The sequence below is a fragment of the Siphateles boraxobius genome, unplaced genomic scaffold, assembly GCF_051911475.1.
Source record: "Siphateles boraxobius isolate OS27281-9 unplaced genomic scaffold, OSU_SipBor_1 120, whole genome shotgun sequence".
Classification (NCBI taxonomy): Eukaryota; Metazoa; Chordata; class Actinopteri; order Cypriniformes; family Leuciscidae; genus Siphateles; species Siphateles boraxobius.
The window spans coordinates 1132715-1156767 of record NW_027508723.1 but is presented as its reverse complement, the minus strand read 5'-3'; the positions used below and the strand labels follow the sequence as shown (position 1 = coordinate 1156767).

The 24053-nt window shown below is 35.7% G+C and overlaps 2 protein-coding genes across 8 annotated transcripts in view; both read left to right on the top strand.

Annotated features, from left to right (window-relative positions):
• The first annotated feature begins 1717 nt into the window (after window positions 1-1717).
• Window positions 1718-19197, top strand: rab35a (RAB35, member RAS oncogene family a). Of its 3 annotated transcripts, none has more exons than XM_077223191.1 (7): window positions 1741-2005; window positions 2598-2648; window positions 2988-3111; window positions 13315-13439; window positions 16255-16379; window positions 17150-17279; window positions 17336-19197. In XM_077223191.1, the coding sequence occupies exons 1-6, from the start codon at window positions 1954-1956 to the stop codon at window positions 17273-17275; spliced, it is 603 nt and encodes a 200-aa protein (XP_077079306.1). In that variant the 5' UTR covers window positions 1741-1953; the 3' UTR covers window positions 17276-17279; window positions 17336-19197. The 3 variants fall into 3 exon arrangements, with proteins under 3 accessions (XP_077079284.1, XP_077079306.1, XP_077079295.1); XM_077223180.1 differs by having other exon boundaries at window positions 17332-19197; XM_077223169.1 differs by having other exon boundaries at window positions 1718-2005; window positions 17150-19197.
• A 4287-nt stretch (window positions 19198-23484) lies between these two features.
• cita (citron rho-interacting serine/threonine kinase a) overlaps window positions 23485-24053 on the top strand; it is a 154297-nt gene continuing 153728 nt past the window's right edge. For all 5 annotated transcript variants that reach the window (XR_013200761.1, XM_077222380.1, XM_077222360.1 and 2 more), the window contains exon 1: window positions 23485-23620. The gene's annotated coding sequence lies outside the window, so the exon portion shown is untranslated. The remainder of the gene's footprint in view (window positions 23621-24053) is intronic.

The window sequence follows — 24053 nt, the reverse complement described above, 5'->3', positions numbered from 1 at the left end:
CTCGCAATTTTGACTTTATATCTCTCAATTCTGACTTTACATCTCGCAATTCTGACTTTACATCTCGCAATTCTGACTTTATATCTCGCAATTCTGACTTTACATCTCGCAATTCTGACTTTACATCTCGCAATTCTGACTTTACATCTCGCAATTCTGACTTTATATCTCACAATTCTGACTTTATATCTCACAATTCTGACTTTATATCTCGCAACTCTTACTTTATATCTCACAATTCTTACTTTATATCTCGCAATTCTGACTTTATATCTCGCAATTCTGACTTTACATCTCGCAATTCTGACTTTATATCTTGCAATTCTGACTTTATATCTCGCAATTCTGACTTTATATCTCGCAATTCTGACTTTATATCTTGCAATTGTCACAGAACGCTTTCATAGGTTTCCACAGTCATGAACAACCAGGAATTATCAAAATGCCTGGAAGAGTCATTTAAAACTTAAAAGTCATGGAAATTTCTACATTTTTCTAAATGCATGATCAGCTTTTGCATGCATTATTCTGGGTCTGAGAATATGGAGATTATTGTTTATATAAGATCACTAGTACAGTGTGGTTATTTGTTCTTTCAAACCTTTATGCATTTGAATATCCTCCACCTTCTCATGTACACAATGCAAATCTTGTGTGGTTGTGTTGTGTAACACGTATATCAGCTCATCAATCATTGTTAATGGTGAATAATAGGGTTCTTTTATAAACAATTGTCCATAAACACAATCTGCATTTCATTCATTGCAGGATTCAATATCACAGTTTTTGGTATCGCTTTCTCTTTCCATTGAGCAAGCATTAAAAAAGCATTTTTAAATATCTATTTCCTCAGGCATTGATTACCACAGATAACGCACAAGACCACACAAACTGGCACTAACACTACAGTAATATTGTCCACTAATATTTGTATACTGTGTATATAAATAGTGTAAACAGTGTATAATATAACATAAATGGAAATCTGGAATATTACAGCTAACTGAAAATACTGCCTATTTTTAATGCAATAGCATGCAAAAAAAATATTCAGTATGAATATACTTCAATCTGTACACAATATACGATAAATAGAGGCCCTAAAATATTTAGACACCTTTGAACACTAATTATATATACAGTATTATATTATACAATCAAACCCAAATTTCTTCAACATTTCTCACATTATCAGTTTATTCGCTATAGTTTCGAAAATGGTAATAAAATATGACAAGAATCAGTTGATATTTGACTGGTTTTGTCCGTCCTTCTGTTAGACTCTCACACATGAATGATGTTGAATATCTGTCAGCTGTTAAATTTAACTACAAAATTAGATAATACCAGTTTAATACCATATAATACCATGCTTCATGTTGTTCAGTCTGTGGTGTAAAAAGGTGCATTAGTTATTAAAGAAAAAACACTTCAGCAAAACATGATCAGCTCAAAGTGTCCGAATACTTTTTGGTCCCAAATATGTATAAATTTGACTGGTAGTCACTGTATGAAATTTTTTTGGGTATAATATGTCACAGTTTACTTTATTTTGCTCTCCTCACTGACATAAATGAACTATAGTGTCCTGCACACACTAGTAAAAAAATATCAAAATATACTGTGTATAAACACACACATACGGCTTTATCTCCCCCTGCTGGAGAATCTTCTGCACTAGCGCTATGATTTGTGCGCATGCGCAGTGAGTCATCTCGCGTTCTAGTGGGCGGGGTTTGTTTGAGCGGCGGCTGCGAGCAGCGGCATCAGATCCGCCGTGAGTGTGGATGGGTGTGTGAGAGTCTCCGAAACAAACACACACACACACACAGACACACACACCGCTCAAAATAACCCGGGGAGACGATAAAGCCCATACAAGACAGCCTCTCCGCGGGGAGAGGAGGAGCAGGAGTGTTTTGGGTCCTGAACGGACTCGTTGTGCGGGGGGCCATGGCGCGGGACTATGATTACCTCTTCAAGCTGCTCATCATCGGGGACAGCGGTAAGGAAACACCGGGGATGAGAAACGGAAACAGGCCTCAGGTCGCTTACTTGTAACGACATTTACATTCACTGTAACGACTTAACCCGGGCTTTTTGCGCTGGATACACACGTAATGCAGACTTTGGGTGATTTGACAGCTTATAAATAACATTGTTGTTGTTCCTGCTTTAACTGATATAATGGGCCCGCCCAACTGAGTTTAAAGTCATTCAGTCTGGGTGTGTTTTGAAATTCTTTTTTATTATCTAATAAGGTAAAATATGAATATTTTACACTGATTAGCATATTATTTGAAGTGTATGCGACAGAGTGGGTGTATACATTTAACGCATCAAATGTGGGGTTAAATATTAAGCAGAGAAATTATTTTACTTAATGTTGAGATGTTGGCATGTAATGACACATACACACACACACACACTTTCTCTCTCTCACTCACTCACACACTTTCTCTCTCACACACATATAATGTAGCCTAATGTATAATGACTTTATAAGAGCACAGAAAGAGATTTTCATCACATACAGCTTATAAATGTCATTTAATGTTTTCTGTGTAAAGCTGTAAACTCTGTCTGTCTGTCCACAGGTGTTGGCAAAAGCAGTTTACTCCTGAGATTCGCTGATAACACGTTTTCGGGTAGGATCAACACGTCACATGTGCTTTTAACAAACATTAACTGTGTGAAAGAAGATATAGAGCCACATTACTGTCACTAAAACTGATTACTAACACACACGCATATGGACACTGCTGTAGGTCATGCTGTTCTACATAATTTAATGCTGGTTATGTAAGGTTACAGCGAGTTATAAAGGTTACAAATCTTTAAAAACTAAGTATATCCGTTTAGATGCATGGTGATTTATAGAGGGTTAAATTGATTACTTATGCAAAAAAGAAAAAAAGATAGCAGCATTGTGCTTATTTCCAGGATCATTTAGTGATTTTTATGCTGATTTATGTGTGTCGTTGCAGGCAGCTACATCACCACGATCGGTGTGGACTTCAAGATTCGCACGGTGGAAATAAACGGGGAGAAAGTCAAGTTGCAGATTTGGGATACAGCCGGACAGGAGAGATTCAGGACCATCACCTCAACGTGAGTCGCATTAAACTCACGCTTTCCTGCTTCCTGAGATGCAGATTAGAGAACAGCGTCTATGAGTCCTAATGAGGTGCAAAAGTCAAATCAGTCGTCTGAGTGTGTACACTACCTGTCGAAAGTTTTTAATGTTTTAGAAGAAGTCTCTTCTGCTCACCGAGGCTGCATTTATTTGATTAAAAATGCAAAAAAAAATGTATTTTTGTTAAATATTATGACAATTTAAAATAACTGTTTTCTATTTTAATATATTTTAAAATGTAATTTATTCCTGTGATCAAAGCTGAATTTTCAGCATCATTACTCCAGTCTTCAGTGTCACATGATCCTTCAGAAATCACTATAATATGATGATTTGATGCTCAAGAAAGATTTATGTTATTAACGCTTTTATTTCAGGATTCTTTGATGAACAGAAAGTTAAAAAAAAACAGTGTTTATCTGAAATAGAATCTTTTGTAACATTAAACACTACCGTTCAAAAGTTTGGGGTCCGTAAGAGTTTTTATTTTATTTTTTGGGGGTAAATAAATAAAAGAAATCAATACTTTTATTCATCAAGGACGCATTAAATTGATCAAAAGTGACAGTAAAGACATTTAATACTGTTACAAAAGATTATATTTCAAATAAATGCGGTTCTTTCGAACTTTCTATTCATCAAAGAATCCTGAAAAACAATTTTGATTAAATAATTCTGTTAATAATTAATTAATTAATCATAAATGAATGTTTCTTGATCATCAAATCATCATATTATAGTGATTTCTGAAGGATCATGTGACACTGAAGACTGGAGTAATGATGCTGAAAATTCAGCTTTGATCACAGGAATAAATTACATTTTAAAATAAATTAATATAGAAAACAGTTATTTTAAATTGCCAATATTTAACAATATTACTGTTTTAAAAAAAATATTTTTAATCAAATAAATACAGCCTTGGTGAGCAGAAAAGACTTCTTTTAAAAACATTAAAAATCTTACCGATCCAAAACCTTTGAACGGCAGTGTGTGTGCCCTTATTTAATGTAATTAAATAAATGCATGCGCTGTGTGTTTGAGAGTGACGCGCAGCGCTGTGTTCGTTTACACGTGATCCGCCGTGTTTTCAGCGTCTCGATTCACAGTTAGTGCTCAACATGAAGTTCCTCTGCATCCGCTGTGAGTTTGAGTCGCTTTAACACGCGTTTGAGAACGAAACATGCGCCACACATCTTCACAAACTTATAATGAGAAGCGCTGATCAACAAAAGTTGGATGGTTTGACATTTGAAAATGAAAAATAAGACAGCCATATGAATATTAATATGTCTATTTTATCTTTACAGTGAAATATTATATGAATAATATTACTAATAATATGATATAGAATTAACTATTATATTATATGTATATTAATTATGTAATTTCATAAATATATATATATATATATACGTGTGCATATATATAATATATAAGTTAATCTTTAATTAAGATTATTAAATATTAATATAATATTACAATAGTTTTGATTTTTAATCATTTATATATATTTATTTCAAAATATTCATTGCTTTCAAATATAAAAACAAAAGATCTACACTCGCTTGTCTTGCTTTATAAATTATTTAAAAAAATTATTGTCTCTTTTTTTTATTTTAAAGGGTTTTTACAGTTGCGGTTTTACACCCAAACAAACGTTTGATGGTTTAACATCTGAAAATAAAAAATAAAAAATAAGACAGCCATATGAATATTAAATATGTATTTTTCTTAAATGGTCTATTATTTTTTTACTGTGAAATATTATATTAATAATATTACTTATTATAATATTAATTATATATGATTTAATATGTATACATATTTATATTAAAAAATATATTATTAAATATTAATATAATATTACAATAGTTTAGATTTTGAATCATATTTTTTTAATTTAATAATAATAATAATATTATTATTTGATTATACGTATATCATTATGCAATCACAATTTTATCAGAAACTGCAAATACACACACACACACACACACACACACACACACACACACACACACACACACACACACACACACACACACACACACAAATCGTGCAGCACTAGTTCAATGTGTGTCTTTGTTTACTCGTATAGAAATTAGGGCTGTACGATATTGAAGAAAAATGCGATATGCGATAACTCTTTAAATAATGCAATATTCGATATGCGATAACTCTTTAAATAATGCAATATTCGATATGCGATAACTCTTTAAATAATGCGATATTCGATATGCGATAACTCTTTAAATAATGTGATATTTGATATGCGATAACTCTTTAAATAATGCGATATTTGATATGCGATAACTCTTTAAATAATGCGATATTTGATATACGATAACTCTTTAAATAATGCGATATTTGATATGCGATAACTCTTTAAATAATGCGATATTGATATGCGATAACTCTTTAAATAATGCGATATTTGATATGCGATAACTCTTTAAATAATGCGATATTTGATATGCGATAACTCTTTAAACAATGCGATATTGATATGCGATAACTCTTTAAATAATGCGATATTCGATATGCGATAACTCTTTAAATAATGCGATATTCGATATGCGATAACTCTTTAAATAATGCGATATTTGATATGCGATAACTCTTTAAATAATGTGATATTGATATGCGATAACTCTTTAAATAATGCGATATTTGATATGCGATAACTCTTTAAATAATGCGATATTTGATATGCGATAACTCTTTAAATAATGTGATATTTGATATGCGATAACTCTTTAAATAATGCGATATTTGATATGCGATAACTCTTTAAATAATGCGATATTTGATATGCGATAACTCTTTAAATAATGCGATATTTGATATGCGATAACTTTAAATAATGCGATATTGATATGCGATAACTCTTTAAATAATGCGATATTCGATATGCGATAACTCTTTAAATAATGCGATATTTGATATGCGATAACTCTTTAAATAATGCGATATTCAATATGCGATAACTCTTTAAATAATGCGATATTTGATATGCGATAACTCTTTAAATAATGCGATATTCGATATGCGATAACTCTTTAAATAATGCGATATTCGATATGCGATAATGCTTAAAAAAAGTGTGTACAATAAAGTTAAATTATCTTTAAAAGATCATATGCCGGCTGTTCGTTTCCTTGTAATCCAGCTGTGATTCTTAGAATACCATCGAGGAAATAAGTCTTAAAATGAGGTGTTTCAGTGGTAAAAGTAATATTTTTATAATAAAGTAATAAAATCTAAATGTTCATTGAGAGATGATGAACGCCAGGCAAATGGAGACGCAGCAGGTTTTATTTCCTCTTTCAGTCTGTAGAAAAACCACAGCCTTCCTTTTGATGCTCAATACATTCAGTTTCCATTCACTGATGCTTGACTTCATGCTTTACATGTTTTCATCCATATAGAGAGACAAGAACTGTGGTTAGAGTAGCATTACATCTTGTCGTTCTTTAAAGTGATAAATAAATTAAAACCTTCATGTTTCAAACCTTATCTTTTGAGAAAGACAAAAGGAGATGTAAAAATATCTCAATATTGATTGAAAAATCCCCAAATCTTTTAGTTTTTTTCAGTTAATGTGTAAATAAAACTTTTTTGTCAGTTTGATCATAGTAAGTTTTCAGTGTTAATTATGATTTCTGACTACAAACAGCAATTCAGTTTAATAGTTTTGTGCTGTGTTGTTAATTTGAACCTGTAATATTATATTGCTGTAAAAAGTGTACAGCGTTAGTTGAGAATTTAGCCTGAAATATTTCCAAATGAATCGATAAATCGCATTAAATTAGCTTTATAATTGATTTGTGAAATCCGTGTCAATACCAGCAGGGCTGGGTTATAACATTATAACAATATTTTTTCCCCATATCATACAGTATCGATATTTATCACGATATTCATGAACCATTGATTGGGAAGGAAATACTTTTCACATGTTTGTTAGACTTGGAGAATGAATGTAAATATTTAAACTTGTTTGTTCACAATTAAACTCTCATGAGCTGCCTTTTAATTTAGGGAATCCATATTTTTCCACAAATTCTGTGTTGTATGATTTACTACAAGTTTATATAAAATTGTAACAATTTAATCAAGCTTTTAAAATTTAATCAAATGAAAATACAACAATGAGTTAATATAAAAACTGCATTTCTCAAATCAGTTGCTGCACAACAGTACTGTATACATTTAGGACATGGATGAAATTATTTCTTGGTTGTGTGATAAAATAATCATAAACTGGTAATATTACTTTTATTACTCGGAGATGTATGTTTTCGGATACTTAAGTGTTTGGCGTGTGTATTTTTGACGGCAGTTTTTCTCAAATTAAACGAGAAAAAGCTTGTGAAGGGACTTATAAAGCAGCTCGTGTGCTCATATATTGAGATGCAGTGTGTGTGTGTTTGAGTGAGTGTGTGTGTGTTTGAGTGAGTGTGTGTGTGTTTGAGTGAGTGTGTGTGTGTTTGAGTGAGTGTGTGTGTGTTTGAGTGAGTGTGTGTGTGTTTGAGTGAGTGTGTGTGTGTTTGAGTGAGTGAGTGTGTGTGTTTGTGTGTGTTTGAGTGAGTGTGTGTGTGTTTGAGTGAGTGAGTGTGTGTGTTTGAGTGAGTGAGTTTGTGTGTGTGTTTGAGAGTGTGTGTGTGTGTGTGTGTGTGTGTTTGAGTGTGTGTGTGTGTTTGAGTGAGTGTGAGTGTGTGTTTGAGTGAGTGTGTGTTTGAGTGTGTGTGTGTGTTTGAGTGAGTGTGTGTTTGAGTGTGTGTGTGTGTTTGAGTGTGTGTGTGTTTGAGTGAGTGTGTGTTTGAGTGAGTGTGTGTTTGAGTGTGTGTGTGTGTTTGAGTGTGTGTGTGTGTGTGTTTGAGTGTGTGTGTGTGTTTGAGTGAGTGTGTTTTTGAGTGAGTGTGTGTTTGAGTGTGTGTGTGTGTGTTTGAGTGTGTGTGTGTGTTTGAGTGAGTGTGTGTGTGTTTAAGTGAGTGAGTGAGTGAGTGAGTGAGTGAGTGTGTGTTTGAGTGTGTGTGTTTGAGTGTGTGTGTTTGAGTGTGTGTGTTTGAGTGTGTGTGTGTGTGTGTGTGTTTGAGTGAGTGTATGTGTGTGTTTGAGTGAGTGAGTGTGTGTGTGTGTGCTTGAGTGAGTGTGTGTGTGTGTGTTTGAGTTTGTGTGTGTGTGTTTGAGTGTGTGTGTGTTTGAGTGTGTGTGTGTGTGTTTGAGTGTGTGTGTGTGTGTGTGTGTGTGTGTGTGTGTGTGTGTGTGTTTGAGTGTTTGAGTGTGTGTGTGTGTTTGAGTGAGTGAGTGTGTGTTTGAGTGTGTATGTGTGTTTGAGTGAGTGAGTGAGTGTGTGTGTTTGAGTGAGTGAGTGTGTGTGTGTTTGAGTGAGTGTGTGTGTGTTTGAGTGAGTGAGTGTGTGTTTGAGTGTGTATGTGTGTTTGAGTGAGTGAGTGAGTGTGTGTGTTTGAGTGAGTGTGTGTGTGTTTGAGTGAGTGCGTGTGTGTGTCTGTCTTAGTTTGTTTATGTGTGTGTTTGAGTGTGTGTTTGAGTGTGTGTTTGAGTGTGTGTTTGAGTGTGTGTTTGAGTGTGTGTTTGAGTGTGTGTTTGAGTGTGTGTTTGAGTGAGTGTTTGAGTGTGTGTTTGAGTGTGTGTTTGAGTGTGTGTTTGAGTGAGTGTTTGTGTGAGTGTTTGTGTGAGTGTTTGTGTGAGTGTTTGTGTGAGTGTTTGTATGAGTGTTTGAGTGTGTGTTTGTGTGAGTGTTTGAGTGTGTGTTTGTGTGAGTGTTTGTGTGTGTGTTTGTGTGAGTGTTTGTGTGAGTGTTTGTGTGAGTGTTTGTGTGAGTGTTTGTGTGAGTGTTTGTGTGAGTGTGTGTGTTTGAGTGAGTGTTTGAGTTTGTGTGAGTGTTTGTGTGAGTGTTTGTGTGAGTGTGTGTGTTTGAGTGAGTGTGTGTGTTTGTGTGAGTGTTTGTGTGAGTGTTTGTGTGAGTGTGTGTGTTTGAGTGAGTGTGTGTGTTTGTGTGAGTGTTTGTGTGAGTGTTTGTGTGAGTGTTTGTGTGAGTGTGTGTGTTTGAGTGAGTGTTTGAGTTTGTGTGAGTGTTTGTGTGAGTGTTTGTGTGAGTGTGTGTGTTTGAGTGAGTGTGTGTGTTTGTGTGAGTGTTTGAGTGTGTGTTTGATAAAATGTTACAAATTAAAAAAAAAAATTGAAATGGGGAGGGGAGGTTGGGTGGTCATTTTTATCCAGACATCAATGGCTTATTGATCATTATAGGTGTTATCAAGCATTTAGTTGTTGTTGCTAGTTTGAGTTGTGAAATACACATGTCAGAATTATCATTAATCTGTGTGTGCACTGCTTCAGAACCAAGCAAGTTAACTCACGAAACCATTTGTTTATTATATCGCCATCACAATCGCAATATTGACCTCAATAATCGTAACATGACATTTTCCACAAATCCTGCAGCCCTAGTTTGAGTGTGTGTGTGTGAATGTGTGTGTGTGTGTGTGTCAGATGAAACCGCGCCTTTAATTCATTCAGAAATCATTATTATTCACATGAACTGGCTGCCTGTGTTCGTGTTTTTATTTCTTGCTGTTAGATTAATCAATATCGAGTACATTTGATTGCGATCTCGATATGTTTTCTCGCCCGACTCTAACACAAGCTGTGTTTCTCGCAGAAGAGGCTCTCTGACCGGCTAGATGTATATGTTCAGTGTTGTGTAGGACACGGCGAGTGAATCTGCGCTCCACAAAGACGCTGTTGATGGTGTTTGCTGGTATGTGGAGCGCAGTGATGATCGTGACACGCTCTCTTATTACAACAAGTGAATTTCAGCTCAGAATCAACTCTGTCACGGCTCACGGGGAAAGATTTTACAAACATTAGAACAGCTGACGCCTTCGAAACAACACGCATCTCTCTCTTTGTTCTGCAAGTGTCAAATCACCAATGTTCAGACATGGGAACATCTGATGATGTGTGTCTCGTGGAAAATGACCACTTCCTGTCAGTGATGATGTCATTCACAGGAAGTGAAAGTGTCATTAGGTATCAGTTAAAGTGGAGTCCTTGTCTCTTGTTCCAAACTGACTGACGTTTCACTTTTTCAGGCTGTTTTTAGGATTTAAACATGGCAAATGAGTTTTATTGGCAGCATTTTGTGAATGCCGTGCGTTCCAGCCCAGTTTCTTCGTTGAGGCTGTTTAATCCTTTAAATCGGCGATTCTCAAACTTTTTTTTTTTGTCAGCCGAACCTTTTTGAGCTGAAATAGTTACTCTACTTACTCCTCCAGAGAGTTGAAGTTAATATTTCAATAATTTAACAACAAATTTGCATGTTTACAGTTCTTTGGTGTTGATTAATTGGTCATATGACGTGCAGGTAACCAAAATATTCCATCTTTTTTAGTAATAATCGATTATTTAATTTATTTTAATTTTACATTTTTATTATTAGCTTTTCATTAGGGATGTACGATATTTCGGGCACCATATCAGTATCGGCTAATTTAAGTTCATTTTTAATGTTATCGGCCCGATAAGAAGATTTGGCCGATATATTAAAGCTGATAAATAATGTATTATTTCCTTGAGCTGGGACATTTCAGATGCGCACTGTTCAACATGATTAGGGTTGTAACAATACATCGATATGGATTGATGCATCGATCTAACGTCTAACGATGCTTAAAATATATATATATACGGTACATTTATTTTGACACTCCACATCCTCACATAACGTCCATTTACGCCAAAGCCCGTATTTTGGTTTACTCACTGTACTGTCTGCCGGTGTGTGTTTAACGTTAATTTTCTCTGCTGAAATAGACGCCTGACAAGATTGACTGAACCCTGTGGAAGAAATTGAATATGTTATAATTTCTTATTATGTTTGCATTTTTTTGCTTATATTCATAGAATCTTAGAAACATGATGGTAATTGTCAGTATTGTCCACAAGGGCCGGGACGATACACCTACAGTGCTTAGCACAAGTGAACTAGGGATGGGACGATTACCGGTTTCACTATAAACCACGATAAAATGTACTGGCGGTTAGTAATATCGTTTAAAATTCAATTATCATTAAAACCGTGTTTGATTATCGCGATTTTAATAACTCACTATAAATCCTGTCCAGCCAGCAACAGTCTGACGCAGGCGCGCAATGTTGAGGTTTTTCTTTTTATTCGAGAAGGAATGGCGGAAGGCGGTGACCGTGTTCGGGAGATTATTCAGCCCTTTAAGAGGACCAAATCTGAGGTGTGGTCATATTTTGGCATTTACAAAAATCCTGAGAGAAACTTAATCGAGGATGGTTACTCTGTCTGCAGAACATGCACAAAAAAAGTCGCAGTGATAGAGGTAAACACTTCAAATCTGCCGAGCCGCCTGTGTGACCATCACCCACTGTTGTAGCGAACGCAAGGCAAGTTAACTTTGATCTCAATACTAAAACTACGTCTGGGAAATAATTGCGCACAAAATGTTGTTTTGAGTTGAAATATTTTATCTCACTCACTTGAAATAAACTTGAAGCTTCCGCAAAGTAAAGTTCGCAGCAAGTGGCTTTGAGCCAAAGACGAACGAACACGTTCAAACAAGACTATTAAGAGTGACATTTAAGAGATGATAATAATGTATATTCATTGTAACGTTACACTTATAACACCGAATTTTTTTTTTACCACATAATTACGGGGACATATTGAATAGAGATGAATGTCTCTATTCTTACCTGTTAAATCCATTTTTACAGTGTACAAAACTCGTCCAGACAAGATGATCACAACAATATTATCAAATTCTGTAAACAATAAATCAACTCTGATTTCATTTTCAATACAATCAAAAACAGAGATTCAAGATGACAAGTTGTATTTGAATGAAATGAGAGCGCGCGTCCGTTGTGATACATGGATGTGTGCGCTGTGTTATAATATGTTGCTATTGACGACGGCCATTATAAGGAAGGAAATGCCACAGAATAGAATCTTACTTTGAAAAGTGCATAGAGCTGCTCGTTTTACTTGTTGTTTGTTGATTCTCAAATATAAAACTTGTTGAAATGTTTTCAGTGTGAGCATCAGTTCTTTTTTTAACACTTTCATCTTGTTTTAACAAAACCGTGATAATATTGATAATCACGATAATTTCGGTCACTATAATCGTGATATGAATTTGTCACACCGTCCCATCCCTAAAGTGAACACACCCATGCTAAAGTTGACTAAAAAGAGGAATAAAAAATCATCTTTTGGAAATTGATCTTAATGCCTTAATTAAAAAAATGAGGAAAAATCCAAGCTTTAAGGACACCAATTTTCTTTGTGAATGAATAATGTGTCGTAAATAAATAAATGTTCTTCCTTAAAATACAGGTTGCATAAGTCAGGACACAACCCATGGATCCGGATACTATGCATCCTGATAAAGTTCCCTTGGGCTTATATATATATAGAAAGAGATTGGCATGGTGTTATTTCAGTTAAGATCATCTCTCAATGCTAATCATACCAGCTGTTAGGCTAACTGAAATAAAACTATGCCAATGGTTTTGCAAAAAAACAAACTTAATATATAAAACACATACTTTCAATGAACTTTAATTTTGTAAGTTACCTGTATTTTTTGAGTTATTACTACTTAATCAAAATAACCCAGCTGCAGTTTGATTGATATTACTTGGAACGCACAATAATAATAATAATAAAAAAAACATGATTTATGAAAATTAACACTTCTGTTATAAACGTCCCAATTGGGAAAGGGTGTGCAATTTTCAAAGAGTTTAATTAAACGTTCATGTTATACATTTCGGTTGCATTTGTGAGTTAATAAAAACGTAACTGGTTGTGTAAACTTGACACATAATATCTAAATATCGATAAATCAATCGATATAGCCCTGAATCGAATCGTAATCATACCGCAGAATTTTTTGAGGTATCGGCAAATATTGTATCGCTGGCTGAGAGAATCAATATCGTATCGTGATGAACTGTCCGATTTACACCCATTAACATGATGGTTTTAAATTGCCCTACTTTTCATCAACTACTTTAATTGTCACTACATTATTGTTGATCAGTGTGTCCGTGGCTGATCTCAGATCAGGACTTTTATTGTGTTTTTATGTTTGTTTGTGTCATGTGATCTCTTTCAGGTACTACAGAGGCACACAGGGCGTTATAGTTGTTTATGACGTCAGCAGCGCAGAGTCGTTCGTGAACGTCAAACGTTGGCTTCATGAAATCAATCAAAACTGTGACGACGTTTGTCGAATATTAGGTAAATAGATTGTTGCTTTTTTGGATGAATTTCACAAAGAAATGTCCTGGTCCTCCTGTTTCATGCAAAAAAAGTTGTACATATTGTACATATTTTACATATTTTTATCCTTGAAGATTTATAAGATACACTATTTTAAATGTTTAAGATGTTTTTTCATCTTTTTGTCTCCACTAGCTCACTTTAGATGCTCATGCGTTGTGACAAATACATTTATAAAAGTATTAATGTTTCATGGATCTCTTAATGAATTTGTGCTCGTAAAAAGTGCTCGCACAATTTTAATGTTATGCATACATGATTGTAATGCTATTAATGTGATATGAAATTTCTATTTGTTCATGGTTTTATAAATTTAAAGTTTTTTTTTAAAGAATGGTAAAATTTATCTCAACTACCTATGAGGAAAATTATGGTCAATTTGTAGTTTTTTTTACTATTATTTCTTATATTTTATGAGATTTTTTGGAAGAAAATGTGTTAGACTTTAATTACACAATACAAAAAAACAGAATAGTCCTAAAAATAGACATAATATTCTTTATCTTTAATCTATTTCTTTGATTTTTAATATTTTGGAGATGAAATAAGAATTAGATTTTTTTTTGATGGTATTTTATCAGATTCTGCCTTTTACCATGTTATGAACTCTTGATGATCAATGTGTGGTTACTTTGCTATTAACTAAAGGTGCAGTAAGCGATTTCTGAGAAACACTGTTGATATTTGCAATCAACCCAAACAGACACGCCCCTCCCTTCACTACTCCGCCCCCAATGCATGAGTGGATGTCTCTTTATCATTGCTGAAACGAAGCAAAATAATGCTTCGCGAAGATGATGAATGAACAACAAGGAAGAACAAAAAATGAACATATAGTATACTAGAGTATTTACAAACAATTGGAACCCCGGTGTCTGTTTTCAGGCCTTCCTGCTCAGGTCTCTCCAGCACTGGAAGTCAAGTCATTATAATTACTAATCACTAATATTAGTCACTAATATTAACACGGGTCCTAAAACTCTTGCCTGATCATAACCCTTCTCATATTCCTCTTTTGTAATGTCTCTCAGCCATCTCTCTTTCTTCAAACCTCCATCTTGCTCACTCTCTCTCCTCCCCATCATGAGTGGACATGCCCCCTACTACCGATTGGCTCACTCTCTCTCCTCCCCATCATGAGTGGACACGCCCCCTACTACCGATTGGCTCACTCTCTCCTCCCCATCATGAGCGGACACGCCCCCTACTACCGATTGGCTCACTCTCTCTCCTCCCCATCATGAGTGGACACGCCCCCTACTACCGATTGGCTCACTCTCTCCTCCCCATCATGAGCGGACACGCCCCCTACTACCGATTGGCTCACTCTTGGGGGCAGTCATGGCCTAATGGTAACAGAGCTGGACTGGTGACCCAAAGGTTGCTGGTTCGATTCCAGTACCGGCAGGAATATGACTGAGGTGTCCTTGAGCAAGGCACCTAACCCCCAATCGCTCCCCGGGCGCCACTCAAGGCTGCCCGCTGCTCCGGGTGTGTGTATCCACGTTTGCAGTGTGTGTGTGTTCACTACTCACTACTCTGCTCTTAATGTGTGTGCACTTACTTGGATGGGTTAAATGCAGAGGTCAAATTCCAAGTATGGGTTACCATACTTGGCCATCACGTGTTACTTTCACTTTCTCTCTCCTCCCCATCATGAGTGGACACGCCCCCTACTACCGATTGGCTCACTCTCTCTACTCCCCATCATGAGTGGACACCCCCCCTACTACCGATTGGCTCACTCTCTCTCCTTCCCATCATGAGTGAACACACCCCCTACTACCGATTGGCTCACTCTCTCTCCTCCCCATCATGAGCGGACACGCCCCCTACTACAGATTGTCTCACTCTCTCTCCTCCCCATCATGAGCGGACACGCCCCCTACTACCGATTGGCTCACTCTCTCTCCTCCCATCATGAGCAGACACGCCCCCTACTACCGATTGGCTCACTCTCTCTCCTCCCCATCATGAGATGAGCCAAACTACCGAGAGTAAGCCAAACTACCGATTGGCTCACTCTCTCTCCTCCCCATCATGAGTGGACACGCCCCCTACTACCGATTGGCTCACTCTCTCTCCTCCCCATCATGAGATGAGCCAAACTACCGATTGAGCCAAACTACCGATTGGCTCACTCTCTCTCCTCCCCATCATGAGTGGACACGCCCCCTACTACCGATTGGCTCACTCTCTCTCCTCCCCATCATGAGTGGACACGCCCCCTACTACCGATTGGCTCACTCTCTCCTCCCCATCATGAGTGGACACACCCCCTACTACCGATTGGCTCACTCTCTCTCCTCCCCATTATGAGTGGACACGCCCCCTACTACCGATTGGCTCTCTCTCTCCTCCCCATTATGAGTGGACACTCCTCCTACTACCGATTGGCTCACTCTCTCTCCTCCCCATTATGAGTGGACACGCCCCCTACTGCTGATTGGCTCAATCTCCTCTCCATCATAAGTGGACACGCCCCCTACTGCTGATTGGCTCACTCTCCTCTCCATCATAAGTGGACACGCCCCCTACTGTGATTGGCTCACTCTCCTCTCCATCATAAGTGGACACGCCCCCTACTGCTAGTTGGCTCACTCTCTCCTCCCCATTTTGCGTAGACACACCCCCTACTGCTGATTGGCTCAATCTCTCTCCTCCCCCATCATGAGTGGACACGCCCCCTACTGCTTACTGCATCTTTAAGATGTGACTGTTGTTTTTGTTATTGGTTATATTTGGTTTTAATGGTCATGTGGTCTGAATTCAGTGGGTAATAAGAATGACGACCCCGCCTCTAAAGTGGTGGAGACCAATGACGCGCAGAAGTTTGCTGAGCAGATGGGCATCCGACTGTACGAGACCAGCGCCAAGGAGAACGTCAACGTGGAGGATGTAAGTTTTCTAATATATATCTATTTACATGTGAATGTTATCAAGTTACAAAAATTCTTTAGTACCTAAAAAGTAATGCAACACCGTAGCCTTAAGAAAAACTACATTTATAGCGCTGAACGCAGGATAGGTTCTGATTGGCTGTCATTGTTTTTATTGTTCATTAGCTTCACTCTTGAATGTGATTCCAATGATATTGTCTAGTCTGGTCCTTTGTTTCATATAATCAGGGTTTAAAAAATTAACTTTTTCACTCACCGGCCACTTTGGCTACTAAATTTTTAAGTTCCCGGCCATTCAGAACTTCTATAAGCCAAAAGAAAAAAGAAATTAACCATACATCACAAGTATATATATTATACAATTTGGATTTCATGCATTTCAAAATCGTCTTCTTTCATCCTTTTCACCAAAAATGTGTTTTATGTGGACAGATCAATACAATCTTCGCTATTGCTTCAATGCAAATGAACAAGAGCGCCGTTATTTGTTGCGTAGTGACGAGTGTGTTCAAGAAAGCCATATATTCTGCACAATAAGCTGTGTTTAATATATCATGATGACTCTCGAGTGTTTGCGCTAAATCCGCGCAGATTTGGGCTATACACGAGCATAAGTACAGCGTCACCCGCCACTGTTGATTTGTACACGCATTTGGCGGGTGTTAATTTCAAACCCTTGCATATCATTTTTCAAACACATTTAATGTTCAGAAATGCATTGTTTTCATTGATTAAACCTGACGAATGTTCTGTCCGTCTTCATGTCAGATGTTCAACTGTGTCACTGAGCTCGTCCTGAAGACCCGGAAAGAGTCGGTGGCCAAACAGCAGCAACAGCAGAGCGAAGTGATCAAACTGAGTAAGAGCAGCAAACGCAAGAAGAAGTGCTGCTAATGGACTGAACACACACACACACACACACACACACACACACACACACACACACACACACACACACACACACACACACACACACACACACACACTCTTAGACAAAACGCCACTGAACTGACAAGAGCCAGAGAACTTAACATACTTCAACCAACCCGTCAGAGACTAGTAATGAGAGATATATCTAGAGATTTACTAACGATGAGCCCGTTTGGACTTCGGGAGACAAACTCAATGTTTTAGCAGGACTGGATTCAAGTGGCATCGCACTTTTGTCTTTTTTTCCTGCCACGAGAATTTTAAAATGGAGAGTGAGATGTTTTCGTTCTTCGTCGTCCACGTTTCACGCGGCTGTGGGATCAAACCAATAAGGCCAAGCGTGAGTGTTGATGCGGCCAATCAGGACGTCGGAGAACATCACGTGTTCTCATGCTCTTGTTATTGACGGCCACTTTATGGACCAAACACGTGCTGATCTGCCAACTACCAAGAGACACTCGTTTTGCCTTTTGCTTTCAACTTTGTCTTCAATTTTTGTAAAATTGTATTTTTTTACTAACCAATCAAACAATCAAACACACAGTAGCTTTTAGGGAAACTCATTGGGAGCTCGTTTTTGCCATGAAATAAAAAAATAGTAATAATGGTAATTGCAACTTTGTCTCGGACTGACTTGGAATTGACAGTTTATGTAAAGTCAGAATTGCAAGATATAAGTTGCAAGTAAAAGTAAAAAAAAAAAAATCTAAATTTTTTTAAATCTCGCACTTCTGAGAAAAAAGTCAGAACTGTAAGTTTATATAAAAAAGGTCAGAATTATCTGTAAAAAAAAAAGAATTCTGAAATGCGGTTGCACGAAAAAAAGTCAGAATTGTGAGTTTATATTAAAAAGGTCAGAATTATTTATAAAAAAAAGTCAGAATTGTGAGATATAAACAACAGAAAAAAAACTTTTTTATAGATAATTTCCGACCTTTTTTTATATATATAAACTCAAAATTATGACTTTTTTTTCTTGCAACTGCAATTCAGATTTTTTCTCTCTCAATTGTTTAACAATTCTGAGAAAAAAGTCAGAATTGCATGTTTATATAAAAAAGGTCAGAACTATCTGTGAAAAATAAAATAAAATCATAATTGCAGTTGCAAGAAAAAGTCAGAATTGTGAGATAATACCCACTTATCTTTTAAAAAAAACAGTTTTTTATCCTGTGGCGGAAACAAGCTTGCACAGAATCTGGTGCCATTGACTGAACGTGATCATATTTCCAGAGTTGGAGAGGAAATGCTGAATCTCATGTGAAAGAAGAAGAATAATCGTCAGAAACGCTTGTTCTGTCTGCATTCACGTCACTGCAAACCGTTGACTTCCTTCTGTGGGTCTTTCACGATACGTTCGCTCAGCAGAAGAGCAGCGTGAACATTCTGCCAAACGTCTCCTTTAGGCTTTCACAGGAGACCGGGTTTGGAAGGACATGAGGGCGAGTAAATTATCATTTTTTAATTTTTATTAAGGCTGAATTCATGCTTTCCAGAGCCGGTCTTTGTTCTTTTAGTCTCTCAACGTGAAGAACAGTGATCATGTGACTAACCAGATGTGTTTTCCAGTGCAGTTTCAGCAGGAAGATCTGAAAATATCACAACCTGATGATTGAAACGGTGTTTTTACTTCAGTTTTGCACAGACTGATGATTCTTCTTGTGGAATCTGAAAAAAAAAAAAGAAAATTCTGTAAAAATCCACCGTTATGTTGATTTCTGTTGACATCATGGAAGGTCTGCTCTATATGATGCGGTGAACACGCATGTCTGCATGTGGACACTGACACGTGCGTATGTGTAATGATCTGGTGTACACTGGAAAAGATGAAATATTACTCATATCCATTGTCCCAACACAATAATAAACATTTTAAAAGAACAAAATGCTTGACTTGTTTCTGCAGTTGTTTCACCACTAGGTGTCGCTGTAATGCTACATTATGACAAACTCCTGAAGTTCAACGCTTTTGTTTTATTCAGATCTGCAGTAGTTTGATATAATTATTGACATGGTTTTGTTTTTGGATGAGCTGAAAGTGACTGATCACTGTGTTTTATATATTATATTCACATCAATGTGTCGCTGCTGCTTCATTTTACCAAATTGTTGGCATCCTCATGTACATGTAAAATTTTGGAATAATTTTGTTTTTGAAAGAGTCTCTTCTGCTCACCAAAGCTGCATTTAAAAAAAATAAAAATACAGTAAAACAGTGAAATATTATTATTTAAAACGGCAGTTTTCTATGTGAATATATAGTAAAGTGTAATTTATTCCTGTGAATTTTCAGCATCATTACTCCAGTCTTCAGTGTCACATGATCCTTCAGAAATCATTACTATATGATGATTTGATGATTAATTATTATCTGTATCCAATTATTGCTATTGGTTCTTATTGTTATCAATGTTGAAAATTGTTTTTGCTGCTTTGTGTTTTTGTAAAAAAAAAAAATCATGATTCTTTGAATAGAAAGTATCTATTGAATAGAAAGAAAAATAATCTTTTGTAACATTATACATTTCTTGATAAATTTAATGCATCCTTGATTAATACAATTTTTAACCTTTTGAATGGTAGTGTATGTGTATGACGGTTTCCACAAAAATCTGACCTGCACTGAAAAAAATTTGGAGTAGGATTTACTTGAAAAAAGCTAGCTAACTTTTTTCACTCAGAAAATGCTAGTAAATTTACAATGATTTGCCAAGTAAAAACCTAAACATATTTGTCAGTAGCTTTAATTAGAAATATTTAAGTTTAATTTACTTGGAATATGGAATTAAGTAAACTTTACTTGACCTAGTCAAGTGAAAGTAACAACAACAAAAAAAAAAAGAGATTTTAACTTGGTTAGTAAAAGGTTGAGTAATATCAATTTAATTGAAATTTCCTTTGCATTACATTTCACTCAAACAATAATATTGAAATATCAGTATGTGCTTTACTTAGAACTTCTAAGTAATTTATACTACATCATGTCAGATGTTAAACATCATGTGAATGCAAAGACCTCAATACTTGGTAGAAAATACACAATGACGGTAACATTTGATGGATCGTTTTTGTGTTTGAATGTGTCATTTTGAGCAGAAAATTTACTCGAAATGTCACAAAATGGCAAGTTACTATAATCCTAACAACAAAAGCAATGATGAAACAGTGTAAATACTGCTGGAAACCAGTGAAAAATCAACCTCATTAATTATTCAAGGTCCAGTGCATGATGGGAAACCCAGTATCAGAAAAGTTGAGTAATTTTTACTTAATTTTATTAAGTTGATATTTACGCTTTCATTTCTACTCGCTTTAATTAAGTACTGATATGGAATTTACTTAGTTTTTTAATTCTTGCCTGAACTAACTTTTTCATGTAAATTACATTGTTTTTTTTTCAGTAGTATTTACTTCACCACAAAATAATTTTTTACAGTGTATACATTAGTTAGCATGAACTAATAATGAACCGCACTTACACTGCATTTTTTTAATCTCAACATTTACTAATACTTTATTAACATCTTCTTAACATTAGTTAATGCACTGTCAACAAACAGCTGTATTTTTATTAACTAACATTAAAGATTAACAAATATGTTAGTTTATACATTCATATTAATTAATGAACCTTGTGTATCTAAGTGTTAACAAATTTTTTAATTACTTGTGAGCATGGATAAGTTAAAACTGGAATGACTGTTGACTCAACGAATAGGAAATAACTGTAATTAGTTTGGGCTGAACAGACGGTCCTGATAATCATTTGTTCACTTAAATGACTTACATGAAAGAAAAAAAAGTCACTACATTAGATAACATGAGCAGAGGTATGCTTATTACCATACAAGAAAAATACTTATTACATCCCCACATATTACATCCTGTACTTTTTTGTTTGAAAGAAGTCTAATGTTTATTATGTCTGAATTTATTTGATCAAAAATACAGTAAAAACGATTAAATATTATTAGAATTTAAAATATCTGTTTTCTATGTGAATATATAGTAAAGTGTAATTTATTCCTGTGATCAAAGCTGAATTTTCAGCATCATTACTCCAGTCTTCAGTGTCACATGATCCTTCAGAAATCACTATAATATGATGATTTACTGATCAAGAAACATTTATGATTATTATCAGTGTTGAAAATGAGCCATATTGTAAAGTGTTACCAATAATTTTAATAGCGCAGTCGTTCAAAACCCGAGGGTCAACAATATCGCATAGGAAGTGTTCATGTAAACACAGATATTAGATACCAGTCGTGTCTGAACACGCGGGAAATGGTCAAAAGATCATATTTGTGCATGAAACGTTCAGTGTATTGCAGCATGACGTCTCGTGTTGTAGTTTCAGCCCCAGATGTCCTGCTGGTGCCGTGACCCGTGAGTTCGTGTCTCTAACACTGAAAAATACCTGCTTCAGTGTGTGAAGATCATTGTCGTACGATGAGGATGTTTTCCTGTCGTTTTATTTCTGCAGCATCATAACAGTCGTCAATGTCTCGTGCAGGATATGATGCTTCATGAAAGGGACAGATTTAAAGTCCCTCTGTAGTCAATAATTTCATCCCTTAAAACTCATTTGATCAGCAAAAGGACATATTTCAAGTTTTTTCCTTGAAAAAACAATTCTGTCTTAAAATATCTTGAATGTAACCCGACACCCTTGCCTCATTTAGTATGCGCGGTCCTATGAATATGCAAATGAGCCCCGCCCCCACTCACTCACTCACTCACTCACTCAGAGATCCACTCGTTGACGATCACACGTTGATCTGATTGGTTACAAGGTAGTTTGTGACGTCAGAAACACCAGCGATTTCAAAGCGTGTTTTTGAGACTGTCTTTGGTTCACTGCAGTTTTAAGCAGAAAATACTTGAATTTACACATGGTTTGTCTTAAAGCACATTAAAAACACCACACAGACATATAAACAACATTAAAAGCTGGATTTTCACCACAGGAGGGAGTTTAATATTTATGTATTTCAAATGCATTTAAAATTTCCATCTGTTTGGATCACGTAAACTAATGAACTTAATGTGATGCATATTTTAATTATTAATTATTATGTGAATGTGTTTTAAACACACAATAATCAGGTCGTTTATATATTTACCATCAACTTGATTTCGGTCTCATGCGTTTTAATTAATTTAATATTACTCGTTTCACAGCTATATCTGTATTTTTAAACATAATCATACTTTTGAACAGAATAAAGGTAGTTTTCAGATTTCTAATATGCAAATATGGCATGATTTTTTTTAATGCAATTCATTTATGCATGATTGACAAATATGCATCACATTCAGTTCATTAGTTTATGTGTGTGATCCAAATGCATGGGAATTTCATCTCCAATAATCTCGTGAAAATATCGTCTGTCGTCTCAGATCGTTTCCGCCTATTCTAGACGGCTATTTTCTCTTTTATGTCTATAATTTCCCATGTCTCTCTCCATCCCAGCTCGGGGAGGCTGTTGCCATGGTGCTCACAGGCATCGCCAGGGAAACCAGATCTTCACAAGCCAATGAGACTCAATAAGAGAAATGCTGCTGTTCCCCGCGGTTTATCAGATGTTGTGTGTGTCAAAGGTCAGTGAGTTGTGATGTAAACATGAACACCAAAACTTCATCCAGAGTTCTTCTTCTAACACTGAGAAAGCTGAATCAGTATTTTTCACGCATTAAAGTCCTGAAATGTTCTTAAAATCATTTTTTATTTAATGTTCCCAGCCGTGATATTCTGTAAAGCGGCTTTAAAAGAACAAATAAAACAATGATTTTTCATCATGTTTTGAATATTAACATGCTTCTTACTTTAGTGCATATCCCATAATGCAATGTGCTTGACTTGACATTTATTTATGGGAGTTATTTATAGACTATAGCTGCTAAGGTTTATATATTTATCATTAACATCAATGTACTTTTGACTTTTTCTTTTGCAAAAATTAGCTATCTATTCCCAGTTGAACGTTGAGTTTTTGAAGCCTTACGTTAGCAATTATATTATAATTCACATTTATGTTGTATGTACTTCATAATGTATGTATTTATTCCCCAATAACAACAACAAAACTTTTCGTCGCAGAGAATGATGGTTGTGGGCGGAGCTTAGGCGAACGTCGTGACGTATTTTGGGTGCGTCGACAAATGAATTGTCGCGCTGAACGCGCAAAATTTGAAATTCACCAGGAAACGTTGAAGGTTCAGTCAGCCAGTCAGTCAGCGATGTTCATCTAAATTTTAGAGATTAATCTTTTTTTATTGGTTCAAATATTCTCACATGAACATTTGGTGAGCATATTTCTCATTTTCTTTCGAACTGGGCTCGATGTGTCTGTTAAAAACGAAAGTTTTGAACTCAACGGTAACGTTAAATGACGAGGGAAAGTGTCAAGCGATGTCAAATTTCATTATGAATAATTTCAGATGCGATGTCATTTTATTCTCATGATATGTTTGTTTAATGACGGGTAGTTTGCTGTCATGTTTGTTGTATGAGAGTATCAGTTAATCTGTTGTCTCATGATGTTTATTATCCTGGAAGTGATTACCGTACTAACTTAAGCTGTTAAACAGTCACAGATGAATTTAAGTTTAGATTATTTTATTAATATTCTGTATGAATAGTCCTCACGTGTGAAAAATACATTTTTAAAAATACAAATATTCCGTTTAACTTATTATGTAGTACTAAAAGCGCATAAAACTAACTTACATGTAACGT

What these genes read in the sequence shown, in the direction of transcription:
- rab35a (XM_077223169.1), top strand. Translation starts at nt 1,954, where the DNA reads ATGGCGCGGGACTATGATTACCTCTTCAAGCTGCTCATCATCGGGGAC. An exon ending in CGCTGATAACACGTTTTCGG is followed by an intron (nt 2,649 to 2,987) that starts GTAGGATCAACA and finishes GTGTCGTTGCAG; the next exon opens with GCAGCTACATCACCACGATC. An exon ending in CGACGTTTGTCGAATATTAG is followed by an intron (nt 13,440 to 16,254) that starts GTAAATAGATTG and finishes GTCTGAATTCAG; the next exon opens with TGGGTAATAAGAATGACGAC.